This window comes from Moschus berezovskii, chromosome 3, assembly GCF_049115385.1.
Source record: "Moschus berezovskii isolate FMDL1 chromosome 3, NW_MosBer_1.0, whole genome shotgun sequence".
Lineage (NCBI taxonomy): Eukaryota > Metazoa > Chordata > Mammalia > Artiodactyla > Moschidae > Moschus > Moschus berezovskii.
Genome location: NC_142462.1, coordinates 86,376,732 through 86,403,558, shown reverse-complemented (window position 1 = coordinate 86,403,558; position 26,827 = coordinate 86,376,732). Strand labels below are relative to the sequence as shown.

Sequence of the window (26,827 nt, the reverse complement as noted above, 5' to 3'; positions counted from 1 at the left end):
CTCAGGAGTCTTCTCCAGCACCACAGTTCAAAAGCATCAATTCTTCTGTGATCAGCCTTCTTCACAGTCCAACTCTCACATCCATACATGACCATTGGAAAAACCATAGCCTTGACTAGACGGACCTTTGTTGGCAAAGTAATGTCTCTGCTTTTTAATATACTATCTAGGTTTTGAGGTATAATTCATATACCATATAATTCACCTATTTAAACTGTACAGTTTAATGTCTTACAGTATTCCAGAAGGTCCTGAAGCATCAGCATAATCTAGCTTTAGAATATTTTCATCTCCCCTTCCCCCAAAAAACCCATACCTGGGCTTCTCTGGTGGCTCAGTGGTAAAAGATCTGCCTGTCAATGCAAAAAGCCCATAGCCATTAGTAGTCCTGTCTGATCCTTACTGCCCCCAACCCTGGGCTTTATGTCTGTATCGATTTGCTTGTTCTGAACATTTCATATACATGAAGTCATACAATATTGTGGTTTTTTTGTGTGAATGACTGTTTTCACTTACTATATTCAAAGGTCATCTATATTGCAGAATGTATTGGTATTTCATTCCTTTTTATTGCTTAGTTCTATTACATAGTATGGCTCTATCACATTCTGAGTTTTTCCACTTTTTGGCTAGTATGAATAATGCTGCAGTGAACATCTGTGTACAAGGGCTTGTGTGGACATATGTTTTTGTTTTTCTTGGTTGTATACCTAGGAGTGGAGTTTCTGAGCCACATGGTAATTCTATGTTTAACTTTTTGAGAAACTGTTTTCTAAAGTGGCTGCACCAGTTTACACTCCCACCTGGATTGTATGAGGTTTCTAATTCTTCGTGTTCTCTCCAACACTTGCTTGTATTGATTATATCCAGTCTAGTGGGCCTGAAGTCCTATTTTGTTGTGATTTTAATTTGCAAATTTTTTTGCCTTACGACTAATGATGGTGGGTATGTTTTAACATTCTTACTGATCGTTTGTGTGTCTTCTTTGGAAAGATGTCTATTTGTATCCACTGGCAGTTTTTTTGATTGGGTTACTTTTCACTGTAGAGTTATATTTACGTTTTTGAGTCATGAGTTCTTTATATTCTGCATGGATGTACCTTATTAGCTGTATAATTTGCATATATTCTTTTTTAGACTGCCTTTTTTGATGGTGTCCTTTGAAGCACTGGGTGCTTCCCTTCTGGCTCAGCTGGTAGAGAATCCGCCTGCAATGCAGGAGACCTGTGTTCGATCCCTGGGTTGGGAATATCCCCTGGAGAAGGAAAAGGCTACCCACTCCACTATTTTGGCCTGGAGAATTCCATGGACTGTATAGTCCATGAGGTCACAAAGAGTTGTACACTACTGAGCAGCTTTCACTTTGAAGCACTGAAGTTTTTATTTTGCTGAAGTCCAATTTGTTGTTGTTGTTTGTACTGTTGGTGTCCTAAGACACATTGTTTGACTCAAGGTTCTGAAGAGTTACTCCATTTTGGAAGTTAGACACCTTCTAAGAGTTTTACAGGGTCAGCTCTTGCATTTAGGTCTTTGATCCATTTTGAGTTAATTTGGTGTACGGTGTAAGACAGGGGTCCAAACTCATTTTTTCACATATGGATCTCCAGTTGCCCTGGTACCGTCTGTTAAAAAGACTGTTCTTTCCCCACCCACTAAGAATATTTGGCACCCCTATCAAATAGAAATATTGTTCTCAACCACAAGTCAGAACAGTTGGGCTTTTTTGACAACCCAAAGCTTTCATGAAAGCGTTTGAATGGTTCAGCATTCCTACCAGAAATGCACTATTCTTAATGTTGACTTTGGAATTGGAAGGATGGAATCTGAACCTTCCAGAATCTGAAATGTATACCTGATGTCTGCTCTGTGGGTCTCTCAGATTGCGGATAGGGAACAGCTGTTCCTGGTCATCCTGGGGTGGAGGCAGGGGGATGTTGAGCTGTCTGCTGAAGGCAAAGTTTTCCTATGACTCATATGAGTCATCTTAAGGGAAGTTTGAAGATTGTTAGTAATTGTACTGGGCAGCACTGAGCTGTTTGTCAGATTTTATGACTTTAGATAACTCGGTAACGTGGTTTGTTTACTGTATCATATTGGAAGGACTGCTTTAGGAAGAAGAGATGAAATGAACAGTTTTGTTCTTGTCAGTGTGGTGCCTGTTAATTGGGTATTGCAGCTACTGAATAATGACTGTTAGTGGGGGTGATGATACTGCTGTGTTCTAGGAGGAAGCTCCAGCTCAGAGTATCAAGCTGCCTAGATAATAATGACATCGGAGAAAGAAGATGAGTGTTGGCCTGAGTTTTTTTTTTAATTAACATGGAAAGCAATGGTAATAGTATTTTTGCCATCAGTGTCTTTGATAGCTTTTTGTCTGCCTTAAACTTAATAGCTGAGAAAATTGGAATAGAGTTGGCAGTAGGGAGATCTACTGAAGTTACTTAAGGTTTTTTTAAAAAAAGGAGTTAACATCCTAAAGATTGCATTTAATTTTTAAGGGGCAAGTTTTTGTTTGTTGTTTAGCTTTTAAATTCTGCTTTTGCTGACCTGTGTTTTCCAAGCAGCCAAGCAGGCCACTGTCCTTTATGCATATCCTGATCATATTTGGGTCAAGGGAAGGGGTTCTTACAAATGGTGTAGAGGATAGTTTATGTAACATTTATTTTTGGGTAATTCTCAGTCTGTCTCAGAGCTTGGATTCCCCTCAGGCAGGAGTGGAGGTGGGGTGTGATTCCCACTTTACAGCCAGGACACTTGCTTTAAGGCCAACCATTTGTTAGACCATCAGTCACCACTTCCCAGGGCAGAGGGCTATGGTGAGCCTCACTTCTGCCCAGTGGCTCCCCTCCCCTTCCCCAGCCTCTCTTGCTATGACTGGAAGAAACCACTGGGCAGCTGGGATTTTTACGGGAAGAGAAGCAGCACAGTGTCCTTGCCCCCTTCCAGAGGCATCTGAATGCTTACACATGATTGGAAGTGGTTCACGACCCTCCTCTGCAGCTGCTTAGTCACTTCATTCATGTCCAACTCTGTGCGACCCTGTGGACTGTAGCCCCGCCAGGCTCCTCTGCCCATGGGGATTCTCCAGGAAGAATACTGGAGTGAGTTCTGTGCCCTCCTCCAGGGGATCTTCCCAACCCAGACAGTCTAAACTCTTTCATGGTCTAGTGGGTACATCAGCTGCTTTTGTAAAGTGGATAGTGTAGTTAGAGTTATATATTAGAATTAGTAAAATTACAACCATCAAACTCAAGGTCCATTGAACCCTGGGGAAAATGTAAACAAACTCAGAAAGGTGACCTATAAAGCAGAAGAGCTGACACCTGCCTCGAGGGAGTTGGTGGGTTCAGAAGAGTCCTAACAGGTCAAGCTACTGACTGTAGAGTGGTGCGAGGTAGGTAGACTCTTCTGTGGTCATTGCTGTCCATGCCTTTGTCTTGCAGAGCCCCCTGCCTCCCTTGTTGGCCCTCTCCTGGCTCCAGTTTTAGGAAACATTACATCCGGACCCTTGGCTGTCCAGCAAGTCCATTCCTCCTGCCGGCCAAGACAGTTCTTGCTCCTCCCCTGTGTTCTTCAAACTTTGTCATCTCTCTCATCTTTCTTCCTACTGATTCTTACATGTAGAATCCCTGCCTTCCCCTCCTCTTCAGAGCGAAGTCCTCCCTATCCATCTGTGCCCTTCCCCAAACTTTCCTGGCTGCTGGAAAGGAGCACTTAGGAGAAGTGAGTTCTCCCAGGGAGTTTTGTTGGTATTTTCTGTGCCTCTCAAGTACTCAGTGCTTTAGCTGTAATTATTTTTAATATATTTTTTCTTCTGCTCAAAGATAAATTATCTGAGGGTGAGCAAAATATTTTCCCAGTGTCTCTGTGTCCTCCAGAATACCAAGAGTCCAGCAGGGCTCGGTAATCTCCGGATAGATTAGGAAGTATTTCTCCTTTTGCAATTAATACTAACCTAATCCTTAATTCATCCTTATTGTCTTTTCATATAGTTGTTTTATACACCGTATAAGCTTACATGTGCTCAGTTGTGTCTTAATTCTTTGAGACCCCCATGGACAGTAGGGATCTACCAGTCTCCTCTGTCCATGGGATTGCCATTTCCTACTCCAGGGGAATCTTCCTGTCTCCGGGATCAAACCTGCATCTCCTACATTGCAGACAGGTTCTTTACTGCCAAGCCATCAGGGAAGCGCCCCTATCATGATAGATCATAGCCCTCAAACTATATCAAAACTTGCAAGTGAAAACCATGATCTCTGCAACTGTGCTCTTGCCTCCCCATATCGAGTGCAGGCCCTGTATGTAGAAGGTTGATCCAATTGACTACTTAATGCTCTGCCATGCTCTCTGAAGCAGAACACGCAGCCACACATGCATTTACAGACTCTTTCTCCTCCAGCCAGAGTCTGAGAGGTTTTTCCCCTAGTAGTCTTGTCTGCTAAAATGAGCTTTCTAACTTCTCTTTCTTTTTTTTGGTGCAGACAGTCGTGAGAGACTTCAGGACAAGAATGTTTCACTTAAGGACTTGTGCTGCTAAGTTGAGGCCATTAACGGCTTCCCAGACTGTGAAGACATTTTCACAAAACAGACCAGCAGCAGCTAGGACGTTTGGGCAGATACGGTGCTATACTGCCCCCGTTGCTGCAGAGCCTTTCCTCAGCGGGACTAGTTCGAACTATGTGGAGGAGATGTACTATGCTTGGTTGGAAAACCCCAAAAGTGTACACAAGGTAAGGCTCAAAGGAGCAGGTGTCTTCATGTTTGGAGTCTTGACTGGTGGTGGCTGGCCGTTCAGGTAAGTGCATGTGTTCTAAGGACCCTCAAGAAGGAAGTTAGGCAGGCGGCCAGAAGCCCCACCGACTCGAGTTCTTTGCATCAGCCCAACTCGACTGTCAGCCCAGGCCCAACAGGAACCACCTTCTCTGGAGGGGCATTTCCCTCTCTCCATGTGCGGCACGCTCAAGGCCTTGCTCCCTGGAACAGCCAACATGTTAAACCCCCATGGAGGTGACAGAGCACTTGCACCACTCCCAGGACATCACCGAGGCTGCTGCAGGACAGCGGAAGTGCACGGAAGGAAGGACCTTCAGGAAGCTCATCCATCCCACTGTCCTCGGAACACCTGATGTGACATCTCATGCGATTTCTCTACAAATGACATTGTAGATCAGCACGTTTATGTCCCTTTCCTGTGTTTAAAAGTAAATTCTGTGAAGGCTTCCTTCTAATTTCTCTGTGTTGACGTATGAGGCTGTTCCTTAGAACCTCTCCCTTCATGTGTTTACTTGATGCAGAGCATGCTTGGTGGCAGAACTTCTTCAGAGCATTTTGGCCAGTGATATTTATGAGTTATGATAACTGTTTCTTGGCTTTCGGGTCAGGCAGTTGGCCCAGTGCAGGCACTGGAGGGTGGGTCCCCAAGCTGCTCAGCTCCTTGTGGCCCATTTGCAGGGTGTGGGAAGATCTGAGGAGACAGTACATGTGAGGTGCTCAGGGTCTACTCAGAGGAAGTGCCCATCAGAGGCTGGCTGCTATCTCTGTTGATCTGGCCTCTTCCTTCCTTGTGCATTTTCGGGACTTGTCTTCAGAAAGCAGCCTGCTTCTGTCAGGCCTTCTAGTATAATCGTTACCCTTTACCGTGAAGTGTTAGTGACATTTAGGATTGGATATGTTTGTGTGACTGCGGGAGCCCCCAGCCCTGTTTTATCAGGAATGCCACCTCTTGGTCTGAACCTCCTTGCCCGGCAAAGGAGGACATCTAGCCAGGTCTTTCCCTTCCCTGTTTTCATGGCAACATGGAAGCTGCATTGCTCCATGAGCAAGGTGAGATCTGGTTTCTTATGGGAGGAGATCTGGGGTGTGTCTCCCAAGACGGTAGACAAGTGGCCTACCCAGAAAGAAATGAAGTGAAGTGAAGTCACTCAGTCGTGTCCGACTCTTTGCAACCCTGTGGACTGTAGCCTACCAGGCTCCTCTGTCCGTGGGATTCTCCAGGCAAGAGTACTGGAGTGGTTTACCATTTCCTTCTCCAGGGATCTTCCCACCCCAGGGATCGAACCCGGGTCTCCCTCATTGAAGGCAGATGCTTTAACCTCTGAGCCACCGGGGAAGCCACCCAGAAAGAAGTGCCCTATAAAACTAATCCTGCCAGGGATGTCAGATATTAGCAGTTTCTGAGGACAGTTGCTGCAAGGTTCTCTTTCAAATAAACTTAGCCCAGAGGTTTTGGAATCAGACTTTCGCCTCATGTCCAGGCTGTCCCTCACCTTCCTTTTCTCAGCTATAACCTCTTTGTAGAACCAAACAAGTTTTCTTAAGTTCTATTTGGCTTAGGGGGGAATAGCACTGGAATGAGCTCTTAAGAGATAATATGGATCTAGGCTTGGGAGTGTCTGTGTATGGATCCCCTGTGTCACGGGAATGGGTTGCAGTGAAGAAGCACACCACTGTGTGGTGTAGAGCTCTGAAAAGTGGAGCTGAAACCATCACAGTGACTGTCACCATTATTAGTATTTGTATTAATATCATTATTGTTATTTAAAAAAATTTTTTTAATGTTTACTCTTTAGAGAAGTTTTAGGTTTACAGCAAAATTGAGGGGTAGGTACAGAGATTTGTCATATACTCCTTGCCCCTATACATGCAGCCTCCCACACCATCAGCATTCCCCACCAGACTTAACGACGTTTGTTATAATTGATGAACCTGTACCGACATGTCATCACCCAAAGCCTATGGTCTGCGTTAGGGTTCACTCTTAGTGGTATGCATTTGTGGTGTTGAACAAATACGTAACGACATGTGTCACCATTATAATATACCATACAGCGTATTTTCACCACCCTAAACATGCTCTTTGCTCCCACTAATTCTTTTTTTTTCCGCTACCAATCCTTGAAAAGTGTTTTTATCACATAGCATCAAGAAAGGTAGCATGCGATGATTGGGAAGCCCCCCCTTGGGGGCTCTCAGGCTGGGTGTAATGGCCACGGAGTCCATCTGTCCTGAGAGAGAGGACAGCACAGTGAGGGGACTGCTGACAAAACTGACGCAGCCTTCTGAGGAGGAATCTAGAATGGGGGCTGGTTCCTTGGGCTCTGCAGGTCAAAGCAAGCACCTCTTTGAGACTCTGCCGGGGTGTGGGTAAGGGATCTCCAAAAAGGACTTTGTAGTTTAATAAGAGAATATGTGCAGTTTGGCATCTTTGGGCCAGATTTTATCTGCTGATTTCTGTTGTCACGTTCTCCAGGGGACTCAGCGTATCCTAGAGGGAGAGGGACAGGGTGGTGTAAATCAGTGGGCATTTACAGTGGCAGTGCCCCTTCTCGGGCTTCCCAGCAAAGTGGACTTGATCACCTCTCCACATTGAATTAGGCCCAGTAACTGATGTGTGCTTACTTTTTGATGGAGACGTTCCAGAGCATTGCTCAGATTTTCAAAGGCATCTATGACACACAAAAGATCTTGGGAATTGTTGACTTTGTTAAAAATGCTTTATTTTGATCTGTGTTAGAAAAAAATAGAGAGATATAAAGAAAATTAGCTTTTAAGATTTGGATTGATCATCTTTCTGATCTCTCGTTTCTGCGTCAGATAGGGGATATCAGGCTCCCTGCCTGAGAGCTGGTTCAAGTTGCTGTGCTCTTCCCTCCATTTGCAGAGGGCTCACGGGGAGCTGCTCGGACTGGCCTTTTTTCAGCAGAAACAAAACATGTTTAGCATCTCTGCCTCTCTGCTCTCCTGTTATTTCTTAAACTTTTTATGACCTTTTCAAACATGTAGTAGGAGTGTCAACTGCAAATTCGCACTTGCTGTCTGCCTTTCCAAAGATCAAATTATGAGCCTCTGCAGCCGCTGACCTTCAACACCGCTTGAAAGGAGTTCAAGAAGGAGGTCAGAAAGCAGGCACTGGAAAAAACTGGCAGGACAGGTCTTCAGGTAGTTAGATTATTTTCCAGGGAAGATTTTGTGAACCCAGTTCTTTCATCTCCTCATATCTAGAAAAGCACTGAATTCCTTCATAGTGACGTCTGCTCCTTGTGACTGGCAGTAACCTTCACAAGATTAGATCAGCCTTCTGCAAAAAATAAGTGCTTGGTTGCATATACATATTCTCCCTTCACCAAAATTACAAATATACTGACCACCCTCCAACCTCCTTGAAGCAGTTTCTCAGAGCTGTATGAAATGCTGACTCCCTGGCTATGGTCCTCATTTTGCTCCAAATAAAATGTAACTCACAACTCTGACATTGTCAGGAGTGTAAAATGACCCCCACGAGGAGACCCAGTGCCCAGCTTCAGTAGCTCTCTACAGTTTGCCAGTCCTTAAAACTCTGTTCCTTCCCTACTTAGTTTTCTGTTTGTTGGTTTGTTTTGTAAAATACTCCCCACTGGTGTTTATTAAGGCAAATCTCAAACCATTATTGTTTCTGTCGTAAATGTACCTGAGTGACTCTTAACAAGGGAATGATTTCTTAACCATACTGAACAAAATTAGCAAGGTAATTCTCCGTATTCCATTTTTGACTTTATAATTTATAGTTTTGTTGTATCCCTGTTTTTAAAGAAGACTTTTGTTTCTAGATGTCTAATTACGAAAGTTATGTTTGTAGTAATCGAGCAGTTCAGGGGTGCAGAGCCCCCGGGCACTCCCTGCGCCTCTGCGCCCAGGTACCTGATCGGCCCTGGATCTGCCTTTGTACTCTTGTCTCCCTATCCTTTGGTGTGGTCCTTTCCTGGACAGCTATCTCTTCCCTATTGTTTTCTCCAGCCCAGCCTCTGCACTTCAGTATTAAACACCTTGTCAAGTGCAGCTCACTACATGACCCTTTTAGGAACCTTCAGCCAGGCTTGGTCTGTCAGCATGCAAAACCTCCACTCATTAAGGTCTTGGCCATGTTGGGGATAAGTCAGATTGTGACGTCTAATTTTTAATTACATCTAAAATACAGAGTCAAAGCCACATTGTCCTTGTTAGTGTTTTAGACAAACAATTGAGAGCTGCTGAACCCTCAGAGGACCCCACCCACAGTCATCATGTGGTGTCAGCCCTGCCTGGGAGGACCCAGGCTCAGGCCCTGTGCCTTCTTCTCCCCGTGGTGCCCTCCCTGCCCCTTCTGATTGGGCCGGCACGTTGTCCTTTGTCCATTAGAGCTTGCTTCCCCTGCCTGGCCTTCTGAGTGACCTCTGCCCACTTCCTGAAAGCCTGTCTTCCTCCTCTGTTGACTGAGTCCATTTCCTCTCCTGCCTTTTGCCAGCCTGCTGCCAAGTGTAATAACAGGTCTCTTGTCTAGCATGGTCACAAGAGGACCTCTGTAGGGACTCGAAGTGCGAATTCCAGATTCTCGGTCCCACCTCTTTGAGCTTAGCCACCCCGCCCTTCAGGCCCACGCTGTTCTCCTGCTTTCTTCCCTGCTTATGAACACAATCCTGTAATTTTCTGTAATTGAACCAGACAAGCAAAGCAGAAACAGATATGCGTCGTCCCCAATATGCGGTGACACCATTCCTTTTCATCCTGCCGCTTAAAACTGCCTTGGCTGCACTTTAAAAACAGCCATGGTGCGCTCTAGTTCTCTGCTGGCCTTGAAGAAGAACATGCACATAGTATGCTTAATGGACTTTCAGTGAGCAAGGCTGTTCAATTGCATTTTGAAGTTCCTCCATATTGAGCTTCCTACATCAGGAGGAATCTCAACCCTGGTGACTTTCTGTGTTAAATCAACTACACCGCTAAGAATATCTTCCCTAACTCCAGTATGGTGTTTTACTCTTAAAGAATTTGTGTTTATGCGATCAAGAAAATAAAATTTGCACCTTTGAAAAGTGTAGGGGTCATGAAGCAGCGCCTTCACTTTACGTGTGTGGCAGTTTGCAGCTCGTGACAGTTTTTTGGAGGACTGAGTTGCTGTCAGGAGGTGTGAGCATTCAGGGCCCTCTAGCTCACAGGCCTGTGACAGTTGTATGAGCAAAGCACAGTTAGAGCACAGGGTAAACCCCACCGGCTTCTGAAGGGAAGCGCCAGTCATACTGAACTTTGAAGGGTAAGGAAGGGGCCTGACCAGGGACAGTGTGCCTGTGCCCAGGAAAGGCACTGCAGAGGGACAGAGGGCTGGGGGGCACTCAGCAGTGGAGAGGGTCCTGCGGGGCTTGGTGCCTAGAGCCAAAGGCAGCACGTGAAAACCAAAAGTTTGAGCTGCGACATGCATTGAGAGGCCCCAGGCGTCAAGCAGAGGAGTGTTTGCTTATTTTGTGAAGCACTGTGGGGGCGTGGACCCCTCGGCGGTTGAAAGAGGGTGAGGGCGTCGGGTGCTGACAGAGCTGAGCCTGTGGCGAGAGGAGGGTGGAGTTGGAATAAAAGCATGCTGCATCTTTGGGAGTGTGACTTTTTAATGATTACCTTTTCATACTGTATGTTAAGCAAAAATAGTGGGTTTTTAAATGTCAGTGATAACTGCAGAGAGGGATCCACAGTGACCACGAGGGGAAGGAGAACACCAGAAGCAAAAATCATCCCTGGGGCTGGGTCTGCCCTTGAGAAGGGAGCTGCGAGCTCCACCCTGGCCACTCTCCCGGCACCTCCTTTCTGAGGAAGGAAGGAAACATTGTTAGAGGGAGGGATCCTTTGGGGCTTTTCCCAGAAAGGAGCTGTGGTGGTTGGTGATCAGCATCAGCTCAGAGCCTCTAGGCCACTGGCTCTCCTGTTCCATCTGTGCCAGGCCTCACTGAGGGTCTGCTAGGCTCTGGGTTCTGCTGTCCGCGAGCAGGTTGTAAGTTTTGGGCCTTCTCTCTAAGTGGTCATGACTCGCAGATACAATTCTCTCTGGGCCCGAGGCTTGGCTTGGCTGGGCTGGGTCCTCCAGGTGGGGTGCCCACTAGGCGCATGGGGGATCAAATGTGCCTGTGGTCCCACATGGCTGCCCTTGGAAGTTGTAATACTGAGTTGACAGAACGCACTGTTGGCTGCAGACAGCTAGGCACAGGGCATGGGCTCTTACTTGCTGAGGAATCCCAAGAAGACTGCTCAGGAGAGTGGTCACAGATGTCCTGCATATAATATTTTCCTGCAGTAAAAATCTGGTTCCTGTGAGTATTCATGAAATAAATAACCCTAAAAGCTAGCAACCCAAAACACTTCACCAGCGAAGTCTTTCTTCTGGTTCCCAGCTCCCGTGCAGCTGTGGTTCAGCCAGCCTGCAGCCCCACAAAGGACCTCCTCAAATCTGGTGTTTGGTGCTAGCTATTCGCCGGGCCCTGCTGTCATCCAGGGACCAGAGCAATCGCCTCACAAGGCCTCAGTGTATCTCTGAGAGGAGAGGGGAGGGGAGGAGAGCCTGCTGGCCTTGGATGCCCCACCCAGAACTTACACACTGTCACTCCCACCCATGGCTGTGGTCAAAACAAATCTCAGGTCAGTCCCCAGGGACACGTCTCCAATGAAGGAGCCTCACGACCACTGCAGGGGGCCTCTGTGTGGACCTGGGAGGACGTGTGGCCACTGTGCAGCTTACCACAGTGCTTTCTATAATGATATGGTGGGGCCACTACCCTTAGTCTGGGGCGGAGACTCAGGAAGCATCATTCCCCTATCAGCAGTTAGGGCTAAGCCAGGATGGCTTTTCTTTGCTAATCCTGTGTGTTTATTGACATTTTACCCTCACAGATACAGCGAAGATAGTAGAACTTGTCTGGAGATGTTCTCTCACCTGTACAACACTGTGGTTTTAAAAGAAAACATGGCGTTGCTCTAATCAAGCACAGTTCACTTGGCTTCTGTGGTTGAGGAATCTGCAAGCAGAGCCCCTGGTTTTAACTATAGAAATAATTCTGTGGTGACAGGTCTGGCAGGCCCAGATCCTGGTTCCTCCCAAGACATGGTGTGGTAGGCAGTGAGCTGGGTTGGGGCATGGCTCTGCCTGTCCTCAGCTGGGGATGGTTTGAACAAGGCCCTGCCTTGGTTGGAGGGGTCTGAAGCCCAGCATTGTGCATGTCTTTCAAGACTGCTTAGCTCTGAAGCACGAACCTTTGGTGAAGGTTCTGTGGCTGTCCACCAAGGGCCTCCTCTTCCCCTCACCCTGGGCACATCGTCTTATCAGGACGTTAGGACAGTCACACGTGGTGTTTTCAGAAAAGGCATGGAGCCCAGCAGTTAGCACAGATGGCGCACACCAGGAGGGTGGGAGACACTGCCCAGTGCAGAGACATGAATCATTCAGCTCCATACAGTAGCTGGGCTGGTGTGCACAGAAAGCTGGGTGCTTAGGAATTAATGTACACTTTCTAAGCTGGAGGAGCCCTGTGTGGGGTGACTGGAGAGACAGACAGCCTCAGAGAGGTGCCCACTCTCTCCAGGGCACTGGGATCCTTGAGGAGCTGTATCTGTTGGCCAGCAAGTCATGGGTGACCGTCTGTGGCTCCAGGAGCCACTCAGTTCAGTTCAGTTGCTCATTCGTGTCCCTAAATCTGTGACCCCATGGACTGCAGCATGTCAAGCTTCCCTGTCCATCACCAACTCCCGGAGCTTACTCAAGCTCATGGCCATCAAGTCAGTGATGCCGTCCAACCATCTCCTCCTCTGTCGTCCCCTTCTCCTTCTGCCTTCAGTCTTTCCCAGCATCAGGGTCTTTTCCAGTGATTCAGGTCTTCGCATCAGGTGGCCAAAGTACTGGAGCCACTGCCTGTCCATTTATTTGGCTGAATTAACCTGAACCCACCAAACCCTTATTTGGCCATACATGAATTTTCCCTGGTCACTTGTTCTCCTGAATCTCATGTTTGTGGCAGTTAAAAAGCATTGTCAGCATCAGAACACAGTGAAACGGTTGTTTGTGACAGTGCTGGGGTCTGACGTCCAGACCTGGCAGTCATTCGTTTATCAGTTGTGACGGCCTTTGAGCCTGGGGATTGGTCCATCCAAGAGGTGACCAGAAGCTCCCACACCCACTGCCCGGGGTGGTTTTACGTCAGGGTCCTTGGCAGAGAGCCCAGCACAGGGTGGTGGTGGCTGTTAGGTGACATCACGTTCCGTACCAGGGTGCCTAATGCAAGTGGGTGAGGTTGTTCCATAGTGAGGGAGGAGACAGCAGGGTGGCAGCAAGAGTGGCATCAGAAGGGGACTTTGAACAAGAAAAAACAGTCTGGTCGGTCCAGAACTCAGAGTCAGAGAACTGAGCAGCTAGAAGAAGCATTAGTAACACTATGGTTAAGCTTTGATCATCAGTTTCTTGAACAAATATGAGTATACCTGCAGGTGCTTTTCTTAAGGCTGTAAAACGCTACACAAATACAGGGCTGTTCTCCTAAGTGGTCTGTGCTCTGTACTTTTATAGGCAAGGAATCAGGCACAGACAGCTAAAGTGACTTGCACCCTCGCCCAGCCTGCAGGGGGCAGGACTGGGGCTTCCAATCCCCCATGAGTGGGCAGGCAGCAGACAGGCCCCCTCTGGTGGACTCAACGTGTGTGTGGCCCTGTGAGGTCACACACTTGCGCTGGCCCACATATCTGACACACATTGGAGGCCTTTGAAGTGCGGGAAAGGGCCCGTGGTAGTGTGTTTGCAACCCCTCCAAAACCAAACCAAACAAGTGTCTATTGTGACCTTCACAGTCAGGAACTTGGCCCTGAGACTCTTGCAATCTGCTGACAATCAACAGGGTAAAGTCTGCTGGCCTCTCTGAACCGCTGACATGCGTGTCCCCTGGTTAGCACTGCCACCCTCACTGAGGTCAGCACCTCGTCTGAGATGAGGACTCTGGACACTCCACGTTCTTAGAGCTGACACCACGTCCACCTCTGTACCTGATACCCCGCCGAGCACAGCATTTAGCATTATACCTAATACCATACCTAGTACCTCTCCAGACAGTGTACCGGGCATCCCATGTAATGCTGCATCTGAAACCGCCCCCAGCACCATTTTTGATACCCCACTGAGCACAGCACCTCGCATCACACCAGCCCTACCAGTGCACCTGACGTTGCATCTGACACCACACCTGCCAGGATGTGAAGGAGCCTGGTCCTGTCTGACCTTAATTCAGCAGGTGTGTTGAGCATCTCCTATGTGCCAGGCACCGGACCAACTTCTTAGACATTAGAGAAGTGTTTGGAGCTTTGAAGAGCTCCCCCTAATAGGGGAGAAGAGGACTGGTGACTTCAGGGGAAACCCAGCAGGCCTGTGTAAGAAGTCTGGGAGGTTTTGTGGAGCAGTATAGGAGGAGTGAGGGCTTTTGAAAACAAACCTTCATGTACTGCAGTTAAATGCCTCTAGTTATCTAAAAGTAAACATAAGAAGTCTGATTTCATTTCAGCCAGAATGTTATCCTTATTTGTGCTTGAAATCTATCATATTTTGGTTTAAGTTGTTTCAGCAACAAGTTGGTGGCTTTAAACCCACTTATGGGAGGTGTGTGGCTGGCCCCACAGCTCCTCTGAGGGCCAGGACTGCTCACCTCCATGGTATCAAGGCTGTGAAGCTCTAGGTGCAGGGGGCACATGAGACCACACAAGCATCCTCTTCTTGAAGCTTTCTCTTCATTTGGGAAGGGCACCCCACTGACCCGTCACTTCAGTCTCGTGGTAACCTGTCTCTTCATTTGGGAAGGGCCTCGCACTAACCCATCACTTCAGCTTCGTGGTCACCTGTCCCTGCAGCAGGTCTGCAGACACTTGGTTCTGGCAGCTGCTTCCAGGGAGAGAGAACTGGCAGCAGGTATGCACACAGGTAAATAAAGTGTCAAGCTGAGGTGTGTACACATGAGGACTGTGATTATCCAAAGGGAAATCCTCTCCAGATAGTGACAGAGCCATGCATCACATCTCGGAGATGAGTATCATGGGCAGCGGGGGTGGGGTGGGGTGGGGTGTGCAGACGGCTGAATGAATGCAGAAGCCAGGTCAGGTGTCGGGGAGGTGGGGCAGAAGGGGCACCTTGGGGAACAGTGCAGCAGGGAGAGGAAGCGTGGCTCAGAGTCCCAGGGCTGGTGAAACCTGCAAGCCAAAAAATGACCTTCACTGTTGCAGCATTGTTGTTTTTTTTAATTGGAGTATAATTGCTTTACAATGTTTCACAGCCTTTTTAAAATCAGCTTTTTTTGAGGTCTGATTTCATTAAACTTTACCTGCTTTAAGTTGCAATGCAAAGGTTTTGCAAACTGTGTGCAGCCAACAATTTTCTGTCACCAAGTGATCAGATCTGGTGAAGGGGGGCTTGCTGGTTGTTGGGGTGGGCTCCTTGACTGGGCAGTCACCTGAGTGCAGGTGCCTGCCCCTCCTGCCTGGAACTCGTGGGGGAGGGCCTGGTCAAGCTGAAGGGGAGCAGAACTGCACACCAGCTGCTGTGTGCGCTGGCGGTGGGGGTGAATTACAGGAAAGGAGGACGCTGCATTCCTGGCATATTCTTTCCCAATGGTTCCCAGCTCTCTGCAATACCGGTATGAACCAGTTTTTTCTGACTGCCTCCAGCTTGAGCAGAATTTCCGTCGTTGTTGTCCTCAGCCAATTGAAAATCACCTGGAGTTTTATCCCAAACACAAAAGAAGGTCAGAGAGAGGAGGCCCGATAACTGCGATTTCCCCTCCCTCCCTGGTCCTGGACTGGAAGGTCCTATAGCCTTTGTCTGCCTGGCCTGTGCCCTCCGGGTGTCAGCCCTGGAAATTCTTTGATTTTTTTGTTTGCTAGCTTTGGCACGGGTAAGCCAGCCTGAGAGATGCTGTTTATCCTTGGGTTGCCCTGCTCTGACTCACTTAACCTGATCAGGATCTCTGCCTGGTGGCCGCTTTGTCAATCCTGCCTGCCTGCACCTTCCCAGGAGGGTGTGCTTGGCATGCCAGGTCCTCAGAGCATCAGTGTGATAACTTGCCCCCCCACCCTATCCTTGCAGCTGCCATCACTGTTCTTGTTAGTCAAAGCTGATTTTTCTGAAGAGAGATGAACTTGTGGTTTTTGCTGTGCCTTTTGGCTCTGGATCTTTTAGCAGCTAGTGCCCCTCAGGATGAGGGGTCAGCGTGCAGCCAGGGGACCCTCTCTATCCAAGGTCTTGTTGTTGGGCAATTGCCACTGCATTTCAGACATGTCTTCATGTATTCTGTGAGGCAGAAGATGGTGTTTAAAGCTTGAAGAAAGTGCTGCTCTCCAGAGGCTCCTTGGTTTCAGGGTCCTGCCCTGCCCTCCAGGGCATGGCCCCACCCCCGCTTAGAGCCCCAGGGTGTGTGTCCACAGCAGGACTTAGTGTGGACACAGGTAAGGGTGGGGACTCCAGTGCCAGAACCAGCTGGGGGCAAAGTAGAAACTAGATCAGGTTTTACAAGGCTGTTGGTTCTTGGCGTGCAAGGCTAGTCTGATTCTTGCCCTATTGCCTGCTATGTCAGCAGGGCTCCTTGTAGTCCAGGCCCTCGGTTACTGGAGGCATGGGTGGGAGCCAGAGAGAGCCTTGGGCCAGAACTGCTCCCAGAATGCGTGGAGCTTGCATGGCCTGCTGTTCAAGCTCCACAAAGTTGGAAATGTTTGGGGGTGTCCAGTATGTCTGCTCCTTAGGCCCTCATAAGGAACTAGGTGGATGCCGAGCTCAGGGCAGCCTTACCTTGCCCTAGGCTGCTGATCCTGAGACATCCTCTCTTTTTCTCTCACAGGAGTGAGTCAGTTGTTTTCTCTGGTAGACATACTGCTTTTACTCCTGTTAGAGAATTCAGAGGGAGAGATTGGTCTTGGGGTTCCATGCCCCAGATGAAGAATGTCCTTTGTTGTCAGGTTGCATGATGTGAGGTTCTCTACAGTCAGTGTTATGGCTGGCGCCACAAGAGAACCCCAGATCTCCCTTCTACCATCAACTGACAAACTAAAAAGTAACCAGAATGGTAAAAACAATAAAACTTTGAATAGTGAGATTTGTTAAAGCATTTTAAAATTGTTACTGAGATAGAATTCACATAAAAAGTATATTGTTCTGGTTTTTCATGTATTTACCATGTTGTATAATCATCTCCCTAATAGTTGGATTTTTTAAAATTAATTTTTCTGAATACAAAATGAATATGTTCTTATTGTAGAATGATATAAATGTTCTGGAGCACTCCCCTCAGAAACACTTTTAGTGAGAGGCTGGGCTGCCCTTTGTGATGTTTCAGGCCGTTGCCCATCCCAAGAGGGTTGTGACTGGCGGTAGCACACAGCAGTCCCTTGGACCGTCCAAGTCATCTGTCTGCATGTCATAAAGAACCTGCCTGAAAAAGCCAGAAGACCTTCAGGACCAATCTCCAGGTTTCTGCCCAGGCACAGACGCATTTGGTACCTGTGCAGGCTCCCAGACAAGCCCATCTGAACAACATCTTGGTTGCACTTACTAGGAAGGGGCACACAAATCTAGTGAAGTTTCTCCTCTCCAGATTTTTCAAGGACTTTCTTCAGAGTTCATTGACAGAAGAATCTTAGAAACTGGAAAAACGCATGGCAGAGAAGAAAGACAGTGTCTTCACGTTTCTAAACTGCTTCTTCTTGTTTAGTCGCCAAATCGTGTCCAACTCTTTGCGACCCCATGGACTGCAGCCCACCAGGCTTCTCCGTTGATGGGATCTTCCAGGCAGGAATATTGGAGTGGGTTGCCATTTCCTTCTCCAGGGTCTCAACTGCTTGAGTTTTACTGTATATTTTTTGCAATGAAGTTATATTAAACCTTAGTTTTTCTGACCTCTACATTTTTTTAAAACCTCACATCTTCGTCTGAGATAAACTATTACAGTCACAGTGTCTGTGCAAATTATAAATTGAATCAGGGAGTTCCCTGGCATTCCAGTAGTTAGGACCCCAAACTTCCACTGCAGGGGGCACAGTTTCAATCCCTGGTTAGGAACTAAGATCCCACAAGCCACACAGCATGGACCAAAAAAATAAAAAGAATCCTACACAAAATAGTCAAAAATAATAGGAAGAGGAGTTAGTTCACATTCAGTTCAGTTCAGTCACATCCGACTCTTTACGACCCCATGAATCACAGCACGCCAGGCCTCCCTGTCCATCACCAATTCCCGGAGTTACTGAAACTCATGTCCATCGAGTCAGTGATGCCATCCAGCCATCTCATTCTCTGTCGTCCCCTTCTCCTCCCGCCCCCAATCCTTCCCAGCATCAGAGTCTTTTCCAGTGAGTCAACTCGTCGCATGAGGTTGCCAAAGTATTGGAGTTTCAGCTTTAGCATCAGTCCTTCCAATGAACACCCAGGATTGATCTCCTTTAGAATGGACTGATTGGATCTCCTTGCAGTCCAAGGGACTCTCAAGAGTCTTCTCCAGCACCACAGTTCAAAAGCATCAGTTCTTCGGCGATCAGCTTTCTTCACAGTCCAACTCTCACATCCATACATGACCACTGGAAAAACCATAGCCTTGACTAGATGGACCTTTGTTGGCAAAGTAATGTCTCTGCTTTTTAATATACACAAAGGAAATTTAAGCCAGTAGTATTATCAGTTACTACCAGTAATATGAACTGCCTACCAGATTGTGTGCTGAATTCCTTTAGTCTTTTAAAAAAAACTATGAAGAATATAGATTGTTTTTCTTTTTGTCCTCATCTTACAGATGAAAAAACTGAGCACATAAACTTAGGTTATTTGCCAAGATCTCAGAGCTCAGAATTAAGCTGAGCTCTTAACTCCCAAGCAGCCTCCTGAAGTACAGAAATGACTGTTTCTCTAGGGGTCAGTGAGGGGACCCTTGAGGCTTCACACATCTGAGCCCTGGACTGCCTCTCACATACAGGCCCTGATTCTGTTCTGTGTTCAGGGAGTGAGCATGAGCAGATAGGCCTGGGCCCTGAAGGCTATGCCAAGCCCCTGGGGTCTAGAAAGCAGCCCTAAATACCTTCTGTCCCCCTCAGGAGGTTCACTGGGGGTTTGAGAATCTGGGGCAGTTGTAGCCCTTCAGGCAGGAAGGCCAAGAGCATTGGTCTGCTAGATAACCAGGAGGGGACAGATGGGGCAGGAAGGCCCCCAGTCACCCCCTCCTGGGCTGCCTGTGTGGAAGCAGTTGGCACACGCAAGTGGGGCAGAGGTGCCTGGCCTTGGGCCTTGGGGGTTTTGATGGGAGGGCACGTGCATCATGGGGTTGAGGGGTGAGGAGGCCCATCAGGAGGGAATGATGAAAGCAGGGACCCAGCCTCTGAGAGACCCACCCTCGGAGTGTAGAAGCAGGCTGTCCAGAGTATGAAGATGTTGACCCAACCAGCCTACTGGTAGGTAGACATAATCAAGACTTACCTGCCAAGAGAGGTTCTCTTTTTGGCTAAAAATGCATCCTAGGTCTTAGGGGAGCAGTGGAGTGATACGTGTATTCCTTCTTTGTCTTCAGTCATGGGACATTTTTTTCCGAAACACCAATGCCGGAGCACCCCCAGGCACCGCCTACCAGAGCCCACTCCCCCTGAGCCCGGGCTCCCTGTCAGCTATGGCCAGAGCGCGGCCCCTAGTGGAGGCCCAGCCCAACGTGGACAAGCTGGTGGAGGATCACCTGGCGGTGCAGTCACTCATCAGGGCTTACCAGGTAAGGTGGGGGTGGGCGGCCATCTGTGACAGCACCCCGCCGACCCAGTGAAGGTGGTCGTTTAACTTTCATCCCCCACCAAACGCTAGGTACTCTCTCCCTGCTCTGGGGTGGAGGGAGGCAAAATTGAAATATGACAAGAGAAAAGGAGCCCAGCCATCTTACCATTTGAGTAGATCCCATGCCATCCATGGCACTTGTCCGTATTTCTTTCCACAAGTTGGCAGGAATGATTTGTGGGCAGGGATGCTCACTCCATGCCCACGTGGCAAGGGAACTGCTGATCCCCAGGAGGGAGCGGTGACCCCGAGGGTGTGCTGCTCCCTCAGGCACTGCCCCTTCTCAGTTGCTAACGCCCAAATACAAAAAGAGAAGGTAAACCTGTAGGGTTTGGGGACAGAAGCAGAGCCCATGGAAGCAGGGAAAGGCAGCTGAGCCTCCAGAGGGGCCATCTCTCCACGAGCATTCCCATTGGAGGGTCGGGCAGAACCAGTGGATCCCTCGGAGCCCAGAAGCCCCTTCCAGGATATCTGCCTGGTATGGAGAAGAGCCTGGGATTCAGATCTTACCATCTGCTCTGTGAGTAGTTCTCAGGAGGAGAAGAGGAACAGTTGGACCCAGAGCAGCCCTTCTGGGAACCCCCAGAATCTGGGCTCCCCTGCTGCCTCTCCTGGCATAGCTGCAACCTGGCAGGGGAGTCCCACTGTGGAGTCCTCATCCCTCCACTGTTCTCTTTCCTGGAAACGGCCACATGGACTGTTCTCCTCTGCCCACCTGGTCAGTTGCCAGAAGTGTCGGGACAGGTAGCACAGAGTGGATCTGTCCTCTTGGGGGAGCCTGGCAAGTCAGGCTTTCTCCCCAGGGCAAGTGAGAATAGATAGCCGTGTGCTCTCAGGTGCTAAAAGAGGCACAGCTGGTGTGTGCCGACCACTGCCTAACTCATTCCGCCTCAGTCATTTCTGCGGTCTTTCAGTGACTTCATAACAGCTATTCCTCTTCCCAAATTGCGCAGAAAACTGTGGATAAAATGTCCAAGACTTAAAGACACAAATTTGGAAGTTGGGAGGGATTTTCTGTCCTTTTGTTTGTAAATGATTCCACTCAGACTGTCCTGACCCCACGGCAGTGCCACCCGCACCTTCCTGAGGGACTTCAGGCTCTTCTAAGCTGAGTGGGTTTTACACTCGAGTCAAAGTCCCAAGCATTTCCCATTTCTGTTTATCTAGGAAGACTGTGTCAGGATCCCAGGAAATGAGTCCTTTTAGATAGGCAGGTTTATCATAACCTGAGAAGTTTATCCCTTTTTTATAGAAGTGCTTTTATGCCCAAAGCCTACATGCTAAGTCACGTCTGACTCTTGGCGACCCAATGGACTGTAACCTTCCAGACTCCTCTGTCCATGGGATTCTCCAGGCAAGAATACTGGAGTGGGTTGTGTGCCCTTCTCCAGGAGATCTTCCCAACCCAGGGATTGAACGTCTCTTATGTCTCCTGCACTGGCAGGCGGGTTGTTTGCCACTAGAGCCACCTGGGAAGACTGTTATGCCCAATAGTGGTTTAAAATAAACTATTCTCAGGCTTACTTTTGGGTTAATTGGTGCTCTCAGGGAAAGGTTTGATCAAATGTAACTTTTAACCCTCTCACAGCCCACAGGACCTGCTTAATGACTGCTTGTATTATTGCTTCCAGGTCAGGGGTCACCACATTGCAAAACTTGATCCTCTCGGAATTAGTTGTGTAAATTTTGATGATGCTCCGGTAACTGTTTCTTCAAACGTGGGTGAGAATGAATCTGTAAATGCTAATTTTAATGTAATTTTACTTTTTTTTTTTTTTTACCCCTTCCCTCTTTTTTTTCTCCTGTCCTTTTGTGTGTGTCCTTCCCTCTCCATCGCTGGCCCATTCGTAGATACGAGGGCACCATGTAGCACAGCTGGACCCCCTGGGAATTTTGGATGCCGATCTGGACTCCTCCGTGCCCGCTGATATTATCTCATCCACAGACAAACTTGGTGAGGGTCTGAGAGCGGCCAGCGCTGCGCTGTTTGGCTCCTCTCTGTGTGTCCCAGCTCGTGGCAGCCAGGACGTCCACAGGCCAAAGGGAAAGACTCTTAAGTTTCCTTTGTTCTGATCACTTGACATTTAAAAGTCATGCAGCCTTAGTGAGTTTTGGGCAAGTTATTTTTAATCTCATCTTTTCAGCCAGATCATATGAGCTCAATTGTCTAAGCCTGAAAATTGGAAAGTGAAATTTGGGGGCAGAAAAGGTTAATGGTACAGAAAAGACATGACCCACCCAGGCAGGCGGGTCCCCAAGATATTCCAGGGACTAGCACATCTGGCTTCGGTTTCCAAATCTCAGGGCAGTGCAGCCTGTGCCCAGATGGGGTCTTGCTCAAAATCATTGTCACATGCCCTGAAGCACAGTGCAGCCTGCCTTTGACAGGGCGAATTCCAGTACAAGGGGTGCATTTGGGGTGTCTAGATTCTCAAATGCCGGTGATCACACTGAGGAAACTTTGGAAGGCATCCCACGTGCAGGGAAGCGCATGTGACACACAGGCGATTGTAGCCACGACCCCCACACCCCCTCTGTCGTGAGCACAGGGGCCGGGCAGGGCTCACACCTGTGGTCGCTTTCAGACGTTAACCTGCTCTAAGTCACCGTGCTGCTAACCTGTGCTACAGAAATGATGATGTGACTAATTTTTAAATGGCCAGGTTGTTTATGAGGAACACTGTGCATGCTAATAAAACTGATGATTACCTACCTGCCTAACGCTGCTCTGGGAGGGGACAGAATTTGCCTCCTCTGAATAATAGTCTCTAACGCCCCCCAGAGGCGGGTCTGGGTTGTTAGTCGAGAGATCAGGCACTAGTCAGGTAATACTGGAGTTCAAATAGCATTGGCCCCAGGATGGCTGTTAGAGGTTTGTCTCTGCTCTGTCTTCATTTCGGAAAAACTCCTAGGGGATACTTTATAACTGTACAAAGGTTTTGGAAGAAAGATTAGATCAACTCTTCTGAATATAAAATAGGGCCAGTCCAGATTGTTGGCAAGATGTGAGTTGAACACAGCTGCTTTATTGAGTGGTGACAGCTTTGTGCACCCCAGTGGTGGGCTTTTCTCTCCGCTGTCCCCCAGAATACTTGGAGCCTCTCTCCTTCTTACCACATAGCCCCCAAAGCACCCAGACCCCATCCAACTGGCACTCACCTGTGCTGAAGCCCATCGGCACCACGAGTCCCCTCCAGGTGCTTGGGCCAGGGCGGACCTCCCACCCCTACTCCACCTGGGAGGCCTGTGAGCCCCCAAGCACTGGTTGCCTGAGGAATAGCTCAAGGTCCTGTGTCCTGGGGCTGTCTCTCCAGAGAAGGACTCTGACTGTGGGGCCTGGCAGGGCATGGGCCACAGAGGCTGGTGTTCCTGTGCACAGTCAAGCATTTAAACAAGAAAGGCATGGGCGGGGGTGGGGGGGTGTCAGACGCCTAATCTCCCCAGTTCTTGTGCCATCCCTGATTGCCAGGTTCTTAATATCTGATCAGACCTTTCCCAGTGGTTCCCAACTCACTGAAACTGCCTGGGGAGCCTAGGGCTCCTGTCTGTCCTGCCTGAGGCTGGTCAGGGTGGGATGCACCATGGCGACAAGCTCTGGCAAGGGTTTCTTGGAAGCCCCCAGGCCGTCCCAGCCCAGGAGTCTGTGAAGCCTGAGAGCCCCCAGCCCTGTTGATGCTGCCCACCTCCTCAGTTCACAGCTCTCATGGGGCAGGCACAGAGGTAGGGCATCTATCGTTCTTTTGGGTCCTTTCTAGGCCATCTTGATCTCCCCTTACAGTCACCTCTGAAACAGTGCCCCAAGTATCAGTGCTTCCGTTAAGGTGCAGCGTCAACATATCGAGGGTGAACCAGCAGGAGGATGTTATAAATCAGAGACACACAGCAGTGGCCCCAGAGCTTCCTGAGCTCATCCTCTGGCTGGGAGCCTGTCAGAAACGTCAAGAGAAAGTTAAGGAGAAGCCCCCTCCTTTGCAGGAGAAAAATGCATTTCATCCTGAGAATTCAAAATAGTGTGATAGAAAAGTCATGGAAATAGTGTAAACCCAGCATGTATTGATATTTGAATCTGTAGGAAAGGAAGTCTTGAATTATCTCACCCTTGATGTGTGTAGGTCTTTATAAAAACAACTGGATCAACAGGAGCACTCTGTTCGGGGACACTGGACAGTCCCTAGAGTGCTTTGCTGCCCATCATCTCATCCGACCCTCAGGCCTGGGCTCAAGCCAGCTTCCTACATGGAAAGCTGGGCTCTGCCAGGACTAGCTCTGTCTTCTCACCTGGAAAGTTGTTGCAGTATTAAATAAACTCCTTAAAATAGTGCCTGGAGCTTACTAAGTTCCATGAAGGTGTGAGCTACTGTGATTATTAACAGTCTTTTGAGATAAAAAACTGCTGATGTCTCTGGAAAAAAAGGATATTTAGAAATAGAACAGTGGAGCATATAACCCAGAGTTGGTGCCATAGTTAGTAGTAAGGACTGGGGTGAAGCCTGAGTGACAACAAAGCAGGCTAGCTCATGCGGCATGGCAAGCGTGGCCCGCATGTTGGTCTGGGTGAGTGAGTGACTGCAGGGGTGTGCTGTGTCACACAGCACTGTCCTCAAGCTCGCATCCCTCTCACGACACTTCCAGCTGTTTTTCCTCTCTCTGGTAGATGCGGCACAATTTCTCCATTCCCTTGTGGGGAAACCAAGGCCCAGGTGGTGACTGCTCCCCATCCATTTGAGAGCACACGGTAGTGTGACTGGGGCAGCACAAGGGTAGAGGAGCAGCTTCCAGCCCTGGCTGAAGGCAGGAAGCCGTTGCCAAGGGCAGTGCTGGCCAGCATGGATATGCAGGGTGAGCGGGGCTGATGTCCCCTCAGAGTTTTTTTAAATAAAGTGGAAAAGGTGAAAAGTTTCTACTGAGTTCTTGCCCAAATACTCACAACCCTTGCAGTGACAGGTGGAGAGAAGAGAGAATTAACAGGTAGCAGGTGGACAGCAGACTCGGCCGCCACGCAGAGCTCCAAGGTGTTCGCAGCCTGTCAGAGTTACCGTCAGACGTGTGCACACAGACTGTACTGTGAATACGGCACAGATACAATCGAGATGGTGGGGTTAGTGATTATTTATTGTGAAAATTTAAAAATGAACGTTAGGACAGTTTGGGTTTTTTTAGGTGTAGGTTATGCTCTAGAATTGTGCGTTGACTTTTAGGAGCAGGAGACCTTTTGCCAGGATGTGTTATGTTAGGGGCTGGGTTCCAGGTCCTCGGAAGTGCATCTTAACCTAAGCCAGGCTGAGTCGACCACACATCCAGTCGAGGAGGGTTGGGAGCTCCAACCTGAGATGTCTGGTCACATGATCCACATTCCTCCCTAGGGAGGTGCTGGAAGTCTCCACGCTGGATCAGGTTTCCTAGCAAGGCCTCTCCTGGTTGACCCTAAGGAAGGATCAAGAGTGTGGCTTTTGACAGGGGTCCGAGTTGTTGCCACCTTAAGTAGAAACCAATCAATTGCAGGCAGCCTGTGCACTCTCACCTCTGGGCCTCCAGTCCTGTGCAGGCATCCAGTCCTTGCTTCGCTGGGGTGGGGAAGGGGCATCAGGAAGTCTTGTCTCTGGGCCAAGCGGGACTGCACTGGGCAGGGTGAGGATGTGGAGAAAGTTCTTGTTAACTCTCACCCTCAATTTGCTTTCTTCTTCCAAGTGCAGCATTTGAGTTAGATTCCAGCTTTAAAATGCCATCGAGTGGTTTCTCTGTGGATTCTATAGTATAACTATTCACAGTGAACAAAAAAAAAAAGATTGAAATGTACTTAAATGTCAAATTGAAACATAATTAAAGGAGAACTCAAAACAAATTCTATAAATAAAATTAAAGAAGGCATGAAACTTCTGTTTACCATTAGTGTTTGCAAATTGTCAATCTTGGGAAATGAACTTGAGTTACATAGTTAAAAGGACAATTCAGAAGTCCAAATTATGGCAACATTTTTGCTACTTTAAGTGGATTAGTTCATCCCCAGCACAGCAGGACATGAAGTCTTCCTACCTTCTGACCTTCCACACTACTCTTTCTCCTTGAATTTTGTCCCCTTGATGGCTTGGAAGAATGAGCTAAAAATAGGGTTGAACTTTAATCTACTTTAGTAATTTCAGAACAGTGGAGAGCAATTTACATAGCATTTATTGGTTGCTGTGTGCAGCCTGTGGTGCCAGCAGACCTCTGAGTGAAGAATTGGGATCTGATTGCTCAAGTGCCTCAGGTGGGCAGGCCAAGCTAAGGTCATGGTGGGCACATGCGCATCTGCCTGCAGGGGTGTCCTCATTCCTGTATGCCCAGGAGCTGGCAGACCAAGACACACCCCGGCCTGGCATCACATCCCTGCTTCTTGCCAACTATGTTTCCCTTGGAAACACCTCAGCCAAATCCCAGCCACTTTGTCTCTCCAGCAGAGTGTCTTGTGCTCATCAAGAAGTAATTTTTAAAAATGTTTCGAAGTGCTCAGGTGCAGGGAATCCCATGTGCTGTCTGTAACAACCAGAATATCTTCTGTTAACACTTTGCTTTGATTTGTGTCTTTTGTTCACATTTTATTTTTAAAATACTCAAGAAGTGCAGATAAAACTACATGTCCAGTACCCAGAATGAACAGTTATAAACTTTCGATCATATTGCCTTTAGATTTCTTTAACAGATACACATTCACAGTTCATTTTGAGGCTGAGGGGAGTCCTATAGGCAGCATTGATGGCTGCTTGGGATGGTCCTCTGTCTTGATTCTGAGGATTAAAAGGAATAAATGAAGAGTCTTCATCCTTGCCTTAAGCAGTGCATCCTTGCTTTTGTGCAGAACTCAGGTGTTCCGTTGTCTTAAGAGCCATTGGCTCTGAGGTCTTCAGTGGTCTTTCACTGTCCTCGAGAGAGAGGAGAGCTTTACCCACCCAGAGCTGGCGTCCCTGCATCCTCTCTGAGTCAGAGTTCTTGCCATCAGCATCCAAGGCTGCATTGGCTGGCCTTCTGCTGCACTGCCAGGGCGGGGAGCAGCCACAGTGCTGGTGACCATGCTCTGACCCCTCGGTCATCAGGCCCATGTACCCAGGAAAGCAGAGTCAGGAAGTGTTTTGTGTGTCCACATCAACATCTTGAGTTTAACCAGTGCAGGCAAGCCCCCAGGTGTGGGCAGGAGTGTGTGCAGCTGGGCAGGCCTGTGGCTCTTGGCCTACGTTCTCAGCAGCCGAGTTCCTC

At 48.4% G+C, this 26,827-nt stretch overlaps 1 protein-coding gene across 5 annotated transcripts in view; it reads left to right on the top strand.

Annotated features, from left to right (window-relative positions):
• Positions 1 to 26,827, top strand: part of OGDH (oxoglutarate dehydrogenase) — a 67,933-nt gene that overhangs the window by 9,431 nt on the left and 31,675 nt on the right. For 3 of the 5 annotated variants that reach the window (XM_088834622.1, XM_055421095.2, XM_055421096.2), the window contains 3 exons: positions 4,485 to 4,733; positions 19,347 to 19,538; positions 21,449 to 21,551. In XM_088834622.1, coding sequence (XP_088690748.1) covers positions 4,512 to 4,733; positions 19,347 to 19,538; positions 21,449 to 21,551 — 517 coding nt within the window. In that variant the 5' untranslated portion in view covers positions 4,485 to 4,511. Of the gene's footprint in view, positions 1 to 4,484; positions 4,734 to 19,346; positions 19,539 to 21,228; positions 21,320 to 21,448; positions 21,552 to 26,827 lie in introns of all 5 variants that reach the window. The other 2 variants (XM_088834623.1, XM_088834621.1) reach the window with 1 other exon arrangement.